We start from the raw sequence: 17325 nt of genomic DNA on the forward strand, positions 1-17325 counted from the left end.
ACACCAATTCTGAGTTTTTGGCTCTCCTCCAAATGTAAAACGTCAGTAAGAGGTGGAAATATTTTCTATTGGTCTTATATTTCCTTTCCAGCCAGGCTGAGGTTATGACATGTTCATAAAAATAAATGTTTTACGCAAAGCCCGAGTGTTGGAATGTGGTGTGTGCAAAGGACACTGAACCTGTGACCCAAAGGCCAGTTTTAAGTCCTGGCAGCATTGTTTTTAATGAACAATAACAACTGCCAGAGATTCCTTAGGATTAAACAACATAATACACGGCAACATGCTTTGGGAAATGCAGTATATCTACAAAGTTATATTACATAAACAGAATATTCATATACTATATGTTGCTATATGCTCTGCATTTTATAATTAAAAATTGATATGAAAATAGCTTTCAACTGCTTTGATAATAAAAATTCTCTTTATTTGAAAAAAAGAAAATCAATTTCTGAATAATGATTCCTTCTCTTTATTAACCTCAGATTTTGTATTTTTTAAACAGTTTATATAGTGGAATATAATGCAATGCTGGCTTTTATATTATATATTTTCTACTGTGTGTTCTAATATTTTCTATATGTATAAATATGCTATGTATATCTAATATTTTAAAATCCAAGCAATAGTTAATAATTTGTTTATTAGATGCTGTATTCAAACTTCTGAATTATACCTCAGAGAAAGACAGAAACTTAAATTGAACATTCATACCTTATAAAATATGAATATTAAGTCATCCAACTGACCATGTAAATCTCCTACCAAAAACAGAAAAGGAATATCAGTTTTGATTGGTCCTTACCATTGTTTCTCATTTTTTTACTCTAAAAAAGGAAAATACCCAGAAAAAAACTAGCAAGGTTAAGAACTTATGGTTAGTCATTTTTCCACATGTAAGATAGGAATAATTATTAATATCCCTTGTTGCAGGGGTAGTTAATATTGAAAGCAGAAACACAATATTTCTCCTGCATAATTATCATAAATAGTAAACAACCTGTCTTCTTACTGAAGCAAAGATGGGGCAGAATAGGACGGGGCTGCAAGCCCAGACGAGAATGGAAGACACTTCACCCCATCTAGAACAGAACCTGCAACTCCCTATGGGTCAGCCTTGCAAGATTTTCCAAGAGAAGTTGGGAATCTGGATTTTAATATGAAATCCTCTAATTTTCAAATATTGGAAACTAATTTTAAAATTTAAGACTATTTCAGGACCTATCTGTACACTGCCTGTTCCTAGAAGTGCCATTTTACAATACCTGCTGTACCACAGTCTGCCTCCCCTAAATTAAAGGGTGGGGTGTCCATCTATAATATAAACTGTGGGGGACTTTATGAAAACATAAGGAGGTGGAAAAATTGACACTAACAGGATTTCTGTCTGGGACAATATATGTGGATGGCAGGAATATTCACTAGGCTTTGGGGCCTCGTCAAGCAATCTATATATATAAAAGCCAAGCGACTGGAATGCCGGAACGACAGGAACGACCTGTTGCTTTGACAGGCACTGCGGCCCTGATCGCCCCCCCTCCCCGATTGGGGGCAGGGCCAGCCGGCCAAATACCTGTGACCTCTCCCCCGAGCCGGCCTGGCCCCCGATCGGCCCCAATCGGGGTGGGCCAGCTGGACCCCATCTGTGCACGAATTCATGCACCCGGCCTCTAGTTATAAATAAACGATCTAACAAGGGAGGGTCTGCAGGGTTTTTGTTCTGAATGGAGAGCATGAGTTTGGGGTCAAATATGAATTGCTCGGTAAAATAAAGAAGAGGCTGGCCCTGTGACCCCCTAGTCCTTCACTGAACCACCTCTAGTTTAAGAAACTGGAGCAAATATGCGATTGCTCTCAGTGTGAGGGAGTGAAGTCGGCCTGCCCACGTGGCCACTGAGTCCCGTCCCCCTCCCCTTCTCCTCCCCCCACTCCCCCCAGCCTTGCCTTTCCTCCTCCCCCATCACAGGCAGAGTTTTCTAGTTTGGGTCTAGCATATAGAACCAATTCAGACCAGCTCTTACCACACACTGTGATCTCCTCACTGTAACAGGTGGAGACCCGATTGATGTTTGGCAGCTGTACCAGATGTTTTCTAGTTTCATGCAAAAGATTCAAGACATAGCGAGCATGTAGCTGCTACTAGGAGGAAGAGGAGGGAGGGAACAGAACAACACTGATATTTGTGAGGGAAGATGGGCCTCCCCAAAAGTGAGCCTAGTCAACTGCCCCTGGGACCCTATGCACAGATCCTTTTTTTTCAGCCATTTGTACCCTTGTTTCTGCTTTTCACCATCACCCAAATGTTGAACTGATTTCCTCTATCTGCTCTATGAAATCCCCCCTGGCCTTTATCTGGGGAGAAACACATGATTGTTCAGCCAAGTATGAATAAGTGCACGCAAGCTGATGGTACTGAGTAATCCTGACATTACTGAGAAAATCACCCCAACTCCTCCTGCAGTGAATTAATTCATATGAAAGAGGGAAGGATTAGAATCTGGCATAGAGCCAGAATCCGACCACTTTTCCCCGCCTCTGCTTCCACCACCAGCATTTCAAGCCACAATCATCTTTGCCTGGACTATTGCAGTAGCCTCTTGACTTGGCCTCCCTGCTTCAGCCCTTGCTCCTTACACTCTGTTCAGCACAGAAAATGATTACTTTTAAAAGCAAGCCAGATGATAGCATTCCTGTGCTCAATGTCTCCCCATCTCTTTCAGAAGAATAAAATTCACCCCCTGTCCTCTTTGCCTCCATCTCCTAATACGCTTTCCCTGGCTCCCTCCTCTGGTGCATTCCCTCACCACCTTCATTTGACCTTTGCTCAGAAATCACCTTTTCAGAGGCCATCCCAGACCACTCGATAAAACTGCCCTCTCTCCCACCTAGAACTTAGTTGATTCTTTTGCATAGCTCTTACCACCTTCTAATACACACAATTTACTTGGGGCCTGGGCAAGTAATAATAAATAAACTGTTCTGACAAGGGAGGGCCTGGCTACTTGCAGGGATTTTGTTCTGAATGGAGAGAATGAGTACATCATTTACTCATTTATGGTCATTTATTATGTGTCTGTCTCCCCACTAGAATGTCAGCCCCATGAGGACAGGGAGTTGTGTCTGTCCTGCTCATTGCTGTGTCCCCATGTCCAGAACACGCTGGCACATAGCGGTGCTCAATAATTATCTGTGGGACGGATGAACAAAGGGCGATTACATTATTAGGAGAAGTTTTGAGTCCATAGGACCTGGTGATTGATCACAGGTCCTGGCTAAGCAAAGGAGGAGTGAGTGGAATCTCTCCAGTGGACCCATGACACAAACACCCTAAGTCTGGGGTCCTGCCTTCTGCTCTGATCTGCTCTCCCCCTGCAGGTGACCAGGAGTTGGTGGTGACTCAGGTTCCTGGGTGAGCTTACTTGTTTCAGTCTGAAAGCTTCCACCAGGGCAGTTGCGTGGTCAGGAAGGAGTGGGAAGGAGAGGCGTGGCCCCGTGTAATTGTCTGGCACCTCTATGGATTCATAGTCGCTGCATTTCTCTACCTCAGAGTCCCGGGGGATTCTCTCCTCAGTAAACATGCGGTTCAGGAAGTCCCCTGCCAGGACAGAAAGGGTGGCAGCTTACAATCAGACATGCAGTCAGCCCTCAGGCAACACAGAGGAGTCTTTCCTTGGACCAGACGGTAGGTCCTCACTTAATGCTGTCAATAGGTTCAGTGACTTTAAGTGAAGCAACATATAAGAAAACAAGTTTCACCATAGGCTATTATATATAACAAGAGTTATGTTCCTGCAGAATCTCGCCAACCTTATAAAGCGTGAAGTGGCCAGTCTGGCATCAGCTCCAGCACAGGAGAGAGAAAGAAAAGGGGAAAGTGACAAGTTAGGATGGGCAGGAGGCAAAGGTTATGTATGTCCTTGTGTCAATTCCCTTCTACTTTTATTTTAAAAGACTGAGATGTGTCAGACTTAGAAAGGATGGAAACTTAGGGGCCTAGGTTTGTTCAGAAGAAAGGAAAATACTGGCCAATTTAGATCAGGTGAGAGCGTCGGCCTGTGGATTGGGTTTGATTCCTGGTCGAGGGCATGTACCTTGGTTGCAGGATCCCCAGCCCTGGTGGGGGCGTGTGTGGGAGGCAACAAATCAATGTGTTTGTCTACATCTCTCTCTCTCTCTCTCTCTCTCTCTCTCTCTTTCTCTCCCCTCGCCCCCCCTCCTCCTTCCCTTCCACTCTCTCTGGAAATCAATGGGAAAAATATCCTAGGGTGAAGATTAGGAAAGAAGAAGAAGAAAAGAAGAAGAAGAGGAAAAGAAGAAGAAGGAAGAAGGAAGAGGAGGAGGAGGAGGAGGAGGAGGAGGAGGAGGAGGAGGAGGAGGAGGAGAAGGAGGAGGAGGAGGAGAAGGGGAAGGGGAAAAGCCATGTGGGAAACAAGTTCCAGGGCATTTATGGTGCTCAGTGCCCTTCAGGCAATTTCCAACTGCCTGGCCCTGCATCTCTAGCCTGAGGGCTTTTCCCTGGATCCACAGAAAGCCCTGCTTGGCAGGCCTGAAATGCTGTGGAATTAACAATCCTTCCTGTCTGCCCCTCCCGGCAGCCTCCAACCAATGACTTTCAGGAGCTGCCAATATAAGGACTCAGGTTTCCTCTGCCTTCAGGTGGGATCATTCGGGCGTGTGATTTGCCTTATTTCCCAGGCACATTGAGTTGCTAGCTTTCTTGGCTGCCTTCCCTGAATCCCTTCCCACTCCTTCCCCACCCACCCTGTTTCCTGTATTTAACAAATACACTCCTTGCACTCAAACTCTTGTCTCCAGGTGTGCTTCCGGGACAACCCAGAATACAAGTCCACTCTGCATTTATTTGTGGTCCTCCTTGCTCATTCCCAGCTGTCACCAGATTCACGTTTTCACTCCCTGTGCTCCCACCTCACCCCCAGACCTACGACCCCGAGACAGGAGGACGCGCCGTGTGGCAGCCCATACTCACTCTCACTGTGACTGCTGGGGGTGAAGTGGTCCACAAGGTAGCTGAAGAAATCGTGGAGCTACAGAAGAACCCAAGAAGACTTGGCTTTAGAGGTGAGTGAGAAGAGGCCCAGGAGTGGTCCAGATCAGCTACACCTCTGGGCACCTGGGCCTTGCTGCCCAGGGGCTGGAAGGCGGAGCTGGAGGCGTCCCACATCCCACCGCACCTTGACCTGGTCTTGCTGCCCAGCGTACTCCATGGACTGGAAGATGCTCCAGGTGCACTGCCGCCTCATCTCCAGGCGTGCCATGTAGCGCCGGTACCATCTCTGGATCAGGGCCGCCGCCTTGAAGGCTGTGACATGGATGGGGAAGCAAGCCTGTGAGCTGGGGTTCCCTGGGCCTGGGAGGAGGGGAGGGGCACCTCTCCCACTGTAATGTGGGGACAAGACGGTGGAGGAGGCACAGACCGTTGGTGCTGGTAGGAAGGACTTGCCTTCCCCCTGGCTGGGGTGCTCTTTTCCCCACTTATGCCTCAGGCCACCTCCATTCTTACCTCTTGGTTCTGCTCCTATCACTGGAGGTGTATTGGATTCCCACTTTTTAATGAAAATATTTACATGAGTGGAGATGAAAAGGCTGGACTGTCAGGATTCTGAGAAGGATATGAAAACTGGAGCAACTGCAAGGATGCAGCATCCTTGAAAAGTGGGATAATGCAGGCGTGGGCGGGGAGGGAGCATTTTGATATTTTAACAATAAACCGACTGTCAGGAGATCTGGGTTCTGGGCCTGAAAGTGTTTTGACCAGCTTTGTGGCCTCAGGTGAGTCACCTTTGTGGTCCTCAATGTTCTCATCTGGAAAAGGTGATGAATTAGATGATGACCAGGGAAAACAAGCAACAAAAAACATGCACATTACGACACACTGTAGGGTCCGGTGGTGATGAGCACGTGCTGGGTTCTGTGCTGGGTTCTGTGCTGCTCTCCCCATATTCCGACATCCCCAGCTGTAAGGGTCCCCGTCGCAATACCGCCACGACGGTGCTGCCTATCAAACACACAGGCACTGCCTATCGAACACACAGGCAGCCTTTGGGCTGTGCTTTTGCGAGGACCTGTGCTGGGTGACTGTCACCACAGGATGGCCTGAGGACTTTTAATTCTTCATATGGGCTTTGGGACCTGTGGTCCATAGAGCAGGACAGCTGTCCATATAAATAACTAGATTCGTCTTAAGCTCAAGGCCTGGATGTGCCGCCGGTGGTGAATGAAGTTATTTGTAGATAAAGCTGGATCGCACAGGAAAGCCTGCAGGTTCACGCAGGTCAGCCGCATGAACGATAGACAGATTGACTTAACCCTTTGCACTCCGCTGTCCCCTCTCAGGGGACATCGGAATTCTAGCATATCACTCGGATGTCCCCTCTCAGGGGACATTGCAGTTTATTAGTGATTACGGGGAATTGAGTTATTTCAACGCAACTTTTTGAGACATGCATGTTTCCCTGAAGTTTTATCTTGAAATGGCACAAGAAATTAAATCAAAATATCGTAAAATTACTAAGATATATACAAGAAATGTCAGCGGGTTTTGTGTCGGATTAAACAATAAACTACATATTCCCGATGTGGGACAAAGAAAACGGGACTGCATTGTGTGTTCTAACAGGAAAACACCTGGTGGCAGGCGTCAAACCACTTATTACTGTCAAACATGCACTAATCAGCCTGCAATGCATATTGGGGAGTGTTACAAAACTTATCATACTGTACAAAATTATAAACAATAAAATTTTGTTTTTTTTTGCAAATATACATTCCTCGATGTCACCCAATTCATGTAAGTCCAATATCATTATAATACGTTACTTGGTTCCAAAATTATACTAAATAATACAAGGGTCAGTAAATGCACGTTTCCGCCGCAAAGTAGCGTCGAGTAGCTGGTAGCCAATGTCCAGAATGGTTCGGAGTGCAAAGGGTTAATATATTTAGCTTGCATTAGGGAACTAATACAATTCTTGCTGATCTCCCTAAGAAGAAAAATGATGGTGGAGTGGGAAAAGAGAACCTGGGAGGAATTTAAGCACAGCTGAATTTGATTTCCTATGAGTGGGGGAAAAGTCATACTGTAAATATTTCTCAAAGGCACTTACTAAATTATAAGTGATGAGGTTGAAGCTCTACCAATTGCATTCTGTAAATGCATGTTCAGAAGAGTGAAAGACATGCCCAGGGTAAGCGCTACAGACTCCTTAAGAACACGTGGGAAACACTTGGGGATCTGGACCTCGCCCTAGACTTGTAGCATCAGAATCTCTACAGGGAACCCAGAAATTTGCAGATTTAACAAGCTCCACATGTGACTCTTACTTGCGTTAAAGTGTAAGCAGCACTGAAGAATATCATGGCCATTAAGTTTCCCTGAAAATGTTGTTTGCTAACACCTCGCCTCACGCATTTTAAGGCAAGTACTGCCAAGTAGACATACTTATATCCTGTGTCCTGCTTCGGCCAATTAGGGCCGGGGGAGCAGGCAGCGCCTCTCTCTGCCTCTTTATTCTCCCTCCAGTTCTCTCTCTGGGGCCGGGGTTATCTTTAATTGAGAGGGGCATGTGAGGTACAAGATAGTTTTAGATCCTTTTTCCCATCCTCCCTCCCCACAGCATAATATATTAACACTTGAGTACTTCTTGCTCTGGCATTGTGTAAACTAAATGCTAGGGTGCAAGTTACAAATACACCTGATTGCTAAAACCCCATAGGAAGATGCTAAAACCCCATATGAAGAACAAGGCAATCATGTGGGGAGAGAGCGGCCAAAGGGCACCAAGGCTTCAGATACTGAATGAAGAGCTGTCATAGAGGTAGAGCTTCCAGCCCCAGCTGCCTTGAGGATCAGAGACAAACCACCCCAGCTGGACCCTTTTCAAATTTCTGACCCACAAAATCATGACCAGAATAAAATACTTGTCTTAAACGACTAAGTTTTGGGATAGTTTGTTACACAGCAACATATAATTGGAACAGTAAATGTATAAATGTTTTACAAAATTATAAAACAAATTAAAGTGAAAATCTCAATCTCTAAAAATCCAAAGCAAAAGTTAAACAAGTGATTCTAACCATGTTTAAGTTGGTGGCATCACCTCACAGAAAGGAGTTACTGCAAATGACTTGAAAGTTCAGTAATTTGTACATCCCTAGTGGATATATCTGAAGATCAAAAGAACTGCAAAGGACTCTTAAAGAGTTTTCAGTAATCATATCGCTTATAATAGTATTTTTATATTACTCTGAAACTATTATTTAAATGTCATGGGATAGAGTAAATAATACCATATTGATGTCATTAAGGATAAAGAGAAAAGAGATCCTATATAATAGAAGGCTAATATGCAAATCAACCGAACGGCAGAATGACCGGTCGCTATGATGCCCACTGACCACCAGGGGGCAGATGCTCAATGCAGGAGCTGCCCCTGGTGGTCAGTGCACTTCCAAGCAGGGAGCACCGCTCAGCCAGAAGCCTGGCTCACGCTGGCAAGCACAGCGGCAGTGGCAGGGCCTCTCCTGCCTCCACTGCAGCACTAAGGAGCAGCAAGCCCAGTGGCAAGGAGCAGCCAGCAGGCAGGCAGTAAGGAGAGAAGGGTCCCAGACTGCGAGAGGGATGTCCAACTGCACAGGGCACAGGCCGGGCTGAGGGGACCACCGCCCCCCAAGTGCACATATTTCATGCACTGGGCCTCTAGTATAAATATATCAAGGTTGATAAGTAAAAATATTGTGATCCTAAATACAAATTGGTCATGATTATTTTTATTTAAATAATATATTTTTTCTGAATCTGTTCACTAAAATAATGTAGGAATAATAACCGACCTGGTAGCAATGAATACCTACCCTACACCCTGGAGAATAGCTATTCCTGGTCTGGGATCAAAAATGTGCAAGTTGAGCCTAGGACATATTGCCCAACTACAAAGCAAGGAAGCTGCAAGCTTACAGAGATGCACAGGCCCCTGTAAACAAGGTGCTGTCACTATTCCCTTTGCCTCCTCCCACACCTCCACTGCTCTCCTTAGCCTCCTTTGCTGGATCAACCTCTTTCTACCTGATGCTTAAGTACTGGTATAAGTTTGGCTCTGTCCTAGGCCCTGGTCTCTGATCTGGTTTTACTCTCGCTCTAGGCTACTTCAGTGACCCTCATGGCTTCAACAACCACCTACACTCTGATGCCTTCCAAATGCACATATCTCCAGCCCAACATTCCCCCCAAATGCAGATCTGAATATGCAGCTGCCTACTTAGCACTTCCACCTGCATGTCTCATGGGCACCGCCAACCCAGAGTGCAGAAACTCATCAGCAGCATGTATAAACTCATCATCTTCCCTCTAGTCAAACTTGGTTCTTCTCCTTTATCATTACATCAGTAAGTGGTATTATCATCTACACCAGGGGTCGTAGCTGGAAACCTGGAGACACATGCAAATACAAATATTTTATTTGTTCCCGTTTTGTTTTTTTACTTTAAAATAACATATTTGCAGTGTGCATAGGAATTTGTTCATCGTTTTTTTTTAAACTATAGTCCGGCTCTCCAACGGTCTGAGGGACAGTGAACTGGCCCCCTGTTTAAAAAGTTTGAGGACCCCTGATCTACACAGTGTTGATAGCCGGAAATCTGGAGATCATTCTTGACCGTTCCTTCTCCCTCACCTCATACATCTAATCAGTTAGATTCTGTCAAATCTACCTCCTGAATATTATTGTAGTTTACTCTATTCTCTCCATCTCTACTGCCACCAACTCTGGACTAAGACGTCATCACCTCTTGCTTAGATGACTTCGGTAGCTTCTAAACTGTTCTGTCTTCTCCTTCTCTTACCCCCTTCAATCCCTTCTTCATGGAAGCCAGAAGATCTTTAAATAAGGGTCTTTTAATATTAAAATCTTATTATAGAACTCCTATTTTTAATTTCTCAATGGTTCCTCATGCCTTTAGGATAAAGTTTAAAATTCTATAAGATCTCAGTGCTTTGGGCTCTGTCTACCTCAGCAGCCACATGTCAGGCTACCCTCTCTCACTCACTTCAAACCATTTAGTTCCTTGAATATGCCTCCCTCCTACCTACTTCATGACCTTTGTGCTGTACCCTCTACCTGGAGTGCTCTTTCATCCCTTTTTTGCCCAACCCATGTCACTCACTTATATAGTTTGGGATAAACCCCAATGAACAGCCTGACCCCTTGAGTGAATTTTAATTCTGTCAAATATACTTCACCAAGTCCTAAGATACTCAGCTGAACATTCTGCTGGTCATAGCACAAGAAGAAGCTGAAGAGTTGCATGAGGAGAAATATAATGGTTTTTGCTTCTATCATGACAAGTCCCTCCTTTGCAACATAAACTTTGGGGTACCCAGAACTAGTTTGGGAGGTGGGAAACACATACCTTTTTCTGCATTCTGGAAAGCAAAATGATGGTGGGTTGAGGCGCCACTTCCCATGGTATAAGAACAATGTTTCTTCAGGACTCAGATAGCAAGTCCAAGGAAAAGTGAATTGTTTGCTGACAAAAGGAAGAGGAAATCTTCAATAGGGAGGTTCAGGCAGAGTATTAGTTCAGGTGCAGCATATTATCTATGAACCTTGTCTCCCACATAATAAAAAAATTTGAGACTATCACCTCTCCAGTCTCAGTGCATGTGGTGTACCTCCCCTGAAAAGTCCCTCCATTTGTCAGTACATATCTCTCTTATGCTTTGTACTTTTCCACTAGCTTTTCCCTTACAGTCAAGAAACATACAGAAGTCTCCTCTCTTCTCAAAGCAATCCATCATCACCATCATCATCATCATTGTCATTATCGTCATCACTATCCTTTGACCTCCCATATTCCTCCAGCTATAACCCAACCTCTCTTTTCTTCACCTCCAGGAGTAGACTACATATTTTCTCCTTAATTCCTCTTCAGACTTTAGACTACTTTTTATTTTATTTTATTTTTTAAAATATATTTTATTGATTTTTTACAGAGAGGAAGGGAGAGGGATAGAGAGTTAGAAACATCGATCAGCTGCCTCCTGCACACTCCCTACTGGGTATGTGCCTGCAACCAAGGTACATGCCCTTGACTGGAATCAAACCCGGGACCCTTGAGACCGCAGGCCGACACTCTATCCACTGAACCAAACCGGTCAAGGCTAGACTTCAGACTACTTTTTAGAGCAACTTGCTGTTGTCAGAACAGCAAGTCCATCTGCCTCCACAAGCCACCCCTTAATTATAATTCTACTCCTTGGGCTTCCATGAGGCCAGACCCTCTTGTATTTACTCCTGCCTCTCTATTTACACTTTCTCCTTTTGGAGCTCATTTTTCTCTGTCCCTTTCTCAAATGTTGAGTTTTATTTGTAATCTAGTCTCAAATGTCAGCTCTCACTCTGTACAAACTCCCTGGATGATTTAATTAATTATCACATTTTTCAACTATCAATTCCCACCTCTCAAATTCATCCAAGGCCATCCCTAAACATCAGCCCCATATACTCAGCTTCCTGCTAAACTTTCACTGGAGTGTCTTGGATTCCATGTATCACAAATAGAACTCATCTTCTCAAAAGCCTACTTTTCCAGCCTCATCTCCTTTCTTCAAACTCTGCGCTTTGACCACCATGACCTTTGTGGTTTTGCTCTTACCTGGAATAATCTTCCTATCCCATCCTTTCTAACTTGTCCAACTCGACTCATTCCTTAAGGCTCACCGTAGGCATCACCTCTCTTAAGGAAGCCAGTTGGACATGCCCCCTCTGAGCTCCTGAATATTCTATTCACATCTTCATCACTATAACACCATATTAAAAATTTCTACTTTGTGTCTTTCTACCATTGGACTGTGAGTTCCTTCAGAGCAAAGACTGGGTGTGTGCAAATTCACCATTTTTATATCCAGGACTTAGCATGGTGCCTGACACTAATAGGAAATCAATAAATATTAATTTAATTAACTTTATGCCATATTAATTTTTATACAACAAAAATAAATCTTTCTCTAGCTCTTCTTCAGGAATCAATGTGAGATGTACTGACAATGTCAACAGTGGATTTCATTTCAATATTTCCCCCCCTCCCTCACTTCTACCTCACTCTCCTTCCTCTATTTTTGAAGGTTATTATATTGGGGATTGTCAACAAATTATCTTTTTCTTTGCAAATCCAAATGAAAGGCCCACCTTACTTTTGTTGATTGACTTTTAAAAAATTAATATTCAAAGAAGACTATAATTTTTTTTCTTGTGAGCAAAATTGTTTCCAGATATAAGAGATGTCATGTAGTCCTAGCCAGTGCTCAGTTGTTAGACCACCGGCCCATGGACTGAAGGGTCTCAGGTTTGATTCTGGTTAAGGGCACATACCTCAGCTACAGGTTCGCAGCCCCAGGTGGGGACACATGCAGGGGGCTACCAATCGATGTGTCTCTCTCACATCAATATTTCTCTGTCTCTGTCTCTCCCCCTTCCTTCCACTCTCTCTAAAAATCAATGGAAAAAATAGCCTCAGGTGGGGATTAACAAAAAGAAAAAAAGAAAGAAAGAAAGATGTCGTGTAATCAGAATCTGAGCAGGAGGTAAAGTGAGAAGCTATCATGAACAAATCAACCAAACTCCCCACACACTTTTAGAGCTGGAAGGGGCATCAGCAATGATTGAGTCTGCCAGTGACTCATAAACTGCTTTGATAATTAGTAAACTCCCTAGAGAGCCATGTTGCATATTGAAGCCTTTGGATTTTGGAAGTGCATAGATGGGGTGGAGAATTCCAACTCAGCTTCTCACTAGATCTTAACCATTTAACCTCTCCGTTTTCTCACTTATATATTACTGAGAAAAATAAATATGTTTAAAGTGCTTTCAATATACAGTAGAACCTCAATATATGGACCGAATCTGATATTATATTTATTTTAAAATATTAACAATAAAAAAATATGTCCCTGGCTCAAATTTAGGAGGCAGTATAAGACATACTATCTCAATGCAGCATTGTTATGAACTGAATGTCAGGGCTCCCCTAACCTATATGTTGGTATCCTAACCTCCAATATGATTGTATTAGGAGGTGGGGCCTTTGGAAAGTAATTAAGTTTCAATGAGGTCATGAAAGTAGAGCCCCCATGATGGCATCAGTGTCCTTATAAGAAGAGAAACCAGAGCGCTCTCTCTTTAAGGGGAAGGTGGCTATCTGCAAGACAGGAAGAGAGCTCTCACCAGGAACCAAATCTACTGGCACCTTGATCTTGGACTACTCAGCCTCCAGAACTGTGAGAAATAAATGTTTGTTGTCTAAGCCACCCAATCTATGGTATTTTGTTATAGCAGCCTGAGCTAAGCATAAACCAATGTGAAGGTTACTGAATATTGCTGGGTGAAGGCTTGTTGTTATCACATAAGTTCTCTTTTGCCCTTCAGATATCTTGTTTCTTATGTGCTTATAAATCCAAACACAGTGGTAGAATAAGACAAATCATCTATCCTATAAAAAAGTGTTGAAGGTAGAAATATGACACTGCTATAGAGTAAGAAAGTAATAACTCTCATGAGCCAAGAAACAACTTGAAACAACCTCTAGGAGTGAAAGGAATAAAGTCTCCCATCAGACGGCATATCCAGTTGTAACTAAGTCTGGGTCCCCGAGGACAAAAGGGATGTGCTTTCATATATCGTGGGGGAGCGGAGAGGGGCCCCCAGCGGTTACTACAACAGCATAGATGCCTGGGCTCCCTGCTCTGGGGCTCCAGCCTCATCTGTTTCCCTGCCGTGTCTGGGTCATGGTGACTCTATTTCGGGGTTGTTATGAGGGTGAAATAAGGTTACATGTGAGGAGTACTTTGCAAAGTTTTTCATTGTCATTTAAAACATAGAGGAGCTTTTTAATTGACACTTTCAGAAATTTTTTTTTCTTCTTTTTTTCTTTTTTTTAAATATATTTTATTGATTTTTTACAGAGAGGAAGGGAGAGAGATAGAGAGCTAGAAACATTGATGAGAGAGAAACATCGATCAGCTGCCTCCTGCACACCCCCCACTGGGGATGTGCCCGCAACCCAGGCACATGCCCTTGACCGGAATCGAACCCGGGACCTTTCAGTCCGCAGGCCGACGCTCTATCCACTGAGCCAAACCGGTTCCGACCAGAAATTTCTTTAAAATTGTCTTCCCTCAAATTAAAAGCACCTTAAATAGTTATCAGTACAGAGTTGACAAAATACATCATGGTAAATTAAAAACAATGGGATAGCATTTAGCCATGAGCAGCCATGACAAAGGCTAGTCTACATGGAATAGTATGAAAATATTTCCAAGATATAGTGTTACATGAAGAAAAGCAAATTGCAGAACAGTATGCTTAATGTCATCTCAGCTACATAAAAAATATGTCCGTAAGTGTCTAATCAAAGAGTATACACCAAACTGTGAACAGTGATGACCTCTGGAGAATGTGGTGGGGTGGGAAGTTTTCATTTTTAACTTACATACTTCTATTATATCTTTTATAATTAAAAATCATAAACTATATTTTTCAAAAATTTTTGCATATAAGAAATAAATTAGAAAAATACACTGAAGAGGGCATAGAGGGGATCAATGGTGATGGAAAAAATAAAATAAAATAAATTTTTTTAAAAGAAAGACACTGACTAAATAGGTATCGCATTCAGCTGCGTTAAGATAAGAAAGTGAGCCCAACTGGTGTGGCTCAGTGGCTGAGTGCTCACCGATGAACCAGGAGCTCAGACTGGGGCTGTGGGCTCCACCCCTAGTTGGGGGCTGCCTTGGGGTTTGCAGGAGGCAGCTGATCAATGATTCTCTCTCATCATTGATGTTTCTCTCTCTCTCTCTCCCTCTCTGACATCAATACAAGTTTATTTTTTTAAAAGATAAGAAAGTGATATTGTCTGCAGACCAGCTGAGAATGTTTTAGAAGTCATTAAGAAAAATGAAGAGGAAAGAGCAATAAAATAATTCTCAAGGCCAAAAGTGAAAACTTCATAAGATCATGAAAAATTAACTTGACGTGGCCTCAGATTGTTGGATGATTCAGCACCTTTGGTAACCACTGGCTGTTTCTCTGCTAGGGAGGCCCCTGCCGAGCCTGCTTCCCAGGTATCCAGCACATCTCCACTGCATGGTGGAGCCTCCTTGTTCCTCTAGGACAGTGGTTCTCAGTCTTCTGGCCGTTTAAATACAGTTCCTCATGTTGTGACCCAACCATAAAATTATTTTCGTTGCTACTTCATAACTGTAATGTTGCTACTGTTATGAATCGTCATGTAAATATCTGATATGCAGGATGGTCTTAGGCGACCCCTGTGAAAGGGTCATTCGACCGCCAAAGGGGTCGTGACCCACAGGTTGAGAACCGCTGCCCTAGGATTTGATCTAGCACCATTCATATCTGACATTATCATTAAAAAGTGCAGGTAATTGTTTATCTGCCCCCTAAGTGAACCCCCAAAATAGAAGGAAGATTCATCACCCAGGGCTTAACGACCTTGAACACGCAGAGCAAAGACCCTCTCTGGGTGAGTCAATGAGATAAACAAAGGGGCTTTCTCTGTCCTCTGTCCCCAAACCAAACCTATTTGTTTATTTCCTGTGTGAAAATACGTTTGTTGTCCTCGTGGTCTCATCCATTTCTGTACTTCAGGCTAGAAAGAAAGCTCTTACCTCCTTCAGTATGTTCACTATGAGGCGCAAGGCAGGAACCACGTTAACACGCAGGTGTGCGCCACATCCTGATTTCACAGTTGGCTGAGGAATCCCTGCGTTGATCTTCCAGATCTAGAATCCAATAAGTAAAGTACAGGCCTTGTCTGACATGCCTCCTCCCCAGAAGGCAATGAGGACGTCCACTGCCCTGGCCCAGCGTCAGGGCTCCCCGCCTCATGGCAGTGGGCACCCCGGGACCGCAGTCAGATCAGGCCTGCAGGAGGTTTGAAGGGGAGACTGCATAGTCAGTACCTCCCGCATACCCCGGCTAACTTCTGAAGACAGTTTCTCCACCGCTCACTCCCACCCGTCCAGACTTTTAAACCTCCTTACTCTCCTGGATTAGGAGGCTATGTTTCCCAAGCCCTGTCTGAGCTCCTTAACCCAGAAATAGAAGAGTGCTGACCAGGCAGAGGGGACTGAGGGCTTGGGAGACGGAGCCTGGAGGGGTCCATGCTGAAGCCAAGCAGGAGACAAAGGCATTCTTCCTTGTAGCTGGCTTGTTTCTGTTTGCAAAACTTGATTAAAACACCCTGCCCTTCCTCATTTACTCCTGTCATGGACACTTTTTCCCTAAGATATAACCAAAACCACTGTAAATCACTATTCCCAGACAACATAGTTTTAAAATAAATCTTAAGATGCCCATATATGTCCTGGTAGATACTAAATATTCCTTGGGAATTTGCAAAGAAACCTATACTCTGCTTGCTAACATATAGTTAGTAGGTCAAGCTTGTTAATCACGTTACTCTAATCCTCTTTATCCTTATTCTTCCTGATCTGCCCATCTTTGAAAAACATGTTTCAGAGCAGCGGTTCTCAACCTGTGGGTCGTGACCCCTTTGGCAGTCGAACGACCCTTTCACAGGGGTCGTCTAAGACCATCCTGCATATCAGATATTTACATTATGATTCATAACAGTAGCAACATTACAGTTATGAAGTAGCAACGAAAATAATTTTATGGTTGGGTCACAACATGAGGAACTGTACTTAAAGGGCCAGAAGGTTGAGAACCACTGTTTTAGAGATTTCTATACATACAGATTTAACAATTTATCCTTGGAGTTCTGAATCTTTGCATTATGTGTTTTGATGCTATGTAATTAAATAATTAGATTAAACCATATAAAATCGCTATTGGCAATTACTAGTAGATCATTATAATACATGAAGGTTTATGGTTGTTTTATTTTCTTGGTAGAGGGTGACCTATCAAAATGAAATGAAACCCTTAGGAAGCCTTTTTGCCTTGATTTCTCTTTTGTCCAATATTAATATTTTCACATTGTCTTAATGCTTGTGAGTGGTTGACTGCTAACATTTTTTCTCCAAATTAGCTAAAAGTTAAGACTGATACAATGCTCTATTATTGAGAGTATGAGGAAAAAGGCCCTCTCCATTCACTACTGGTGGGAATGTGGATTATCTCACATTTTTGGAATTAAACTAGATTAACTTTTAACTGTGACTTACAAAATTATAATTTTTACTTTACTAAATTTGTAATATGTAAACTCTTTGGCCCAGCAATCCCACTTAGAAGTATCTGGTAAAACTATATACCCACACAAAAATGT

At 43.4% G+C, this 17325-nt stretch overlaps 1 protein-coding gene across 4 annotated transcripts in view; it reads right to left on the reverse strand.

Moving 5' to 3' along the window:
• The window catches only part of PPEF2 (protein phosphatase with EF-hand domain 2), a 43549-nt gene that overhangs the window by 14855 nt on the left and 11369 nt on the right, over positions 1-17325 (reverse strand). For all 4 annotated transcript variants that reach the window (XM_023744813.1, XM_023744812.1, XM_023744815.1 and 1 more), the window contains exons 3-8: positions 10429-10545; positions 5196-5323; positions 4991-5048; positions 3423-3598; positions 2025-2139; positions 718-764 (exon numbers count right to left, since the gene is read on the reverse strand). In XM_023744813.1, coding sequence (XP_023600581.1) covers positions 718-764; positions 2025-2139; positions 3423-3598; positions 4991-5048; positions 5196-5323; positions 10429-10483 — 579 coding nt within the window. In that variant the 5' untranslated portion in view covers positions 10484-10545. The remainder of the gene's footprint in view (positions 1-717; positions 765-2024; positions 2140-3422; positions 3599-4990; positions 5049-5195; positions 5324-10428; positions 10546-17325) is intronic.

Source organism: Myotis lucifugus, unplaced genomic scaffold, assembly GCF_000147115.1.
Source record: "Myotis lucifugus unplaced genomic scaffold, Myoluc2.0 scaffold_487, whole genome shotgun sequence".
NCBI classification, from domain to species: Eukaryota; Metazoa; Chordata; class Mammalia; order Chiroptera; family Vespertilionidae; genus Myotis; species Myotis lucifugus.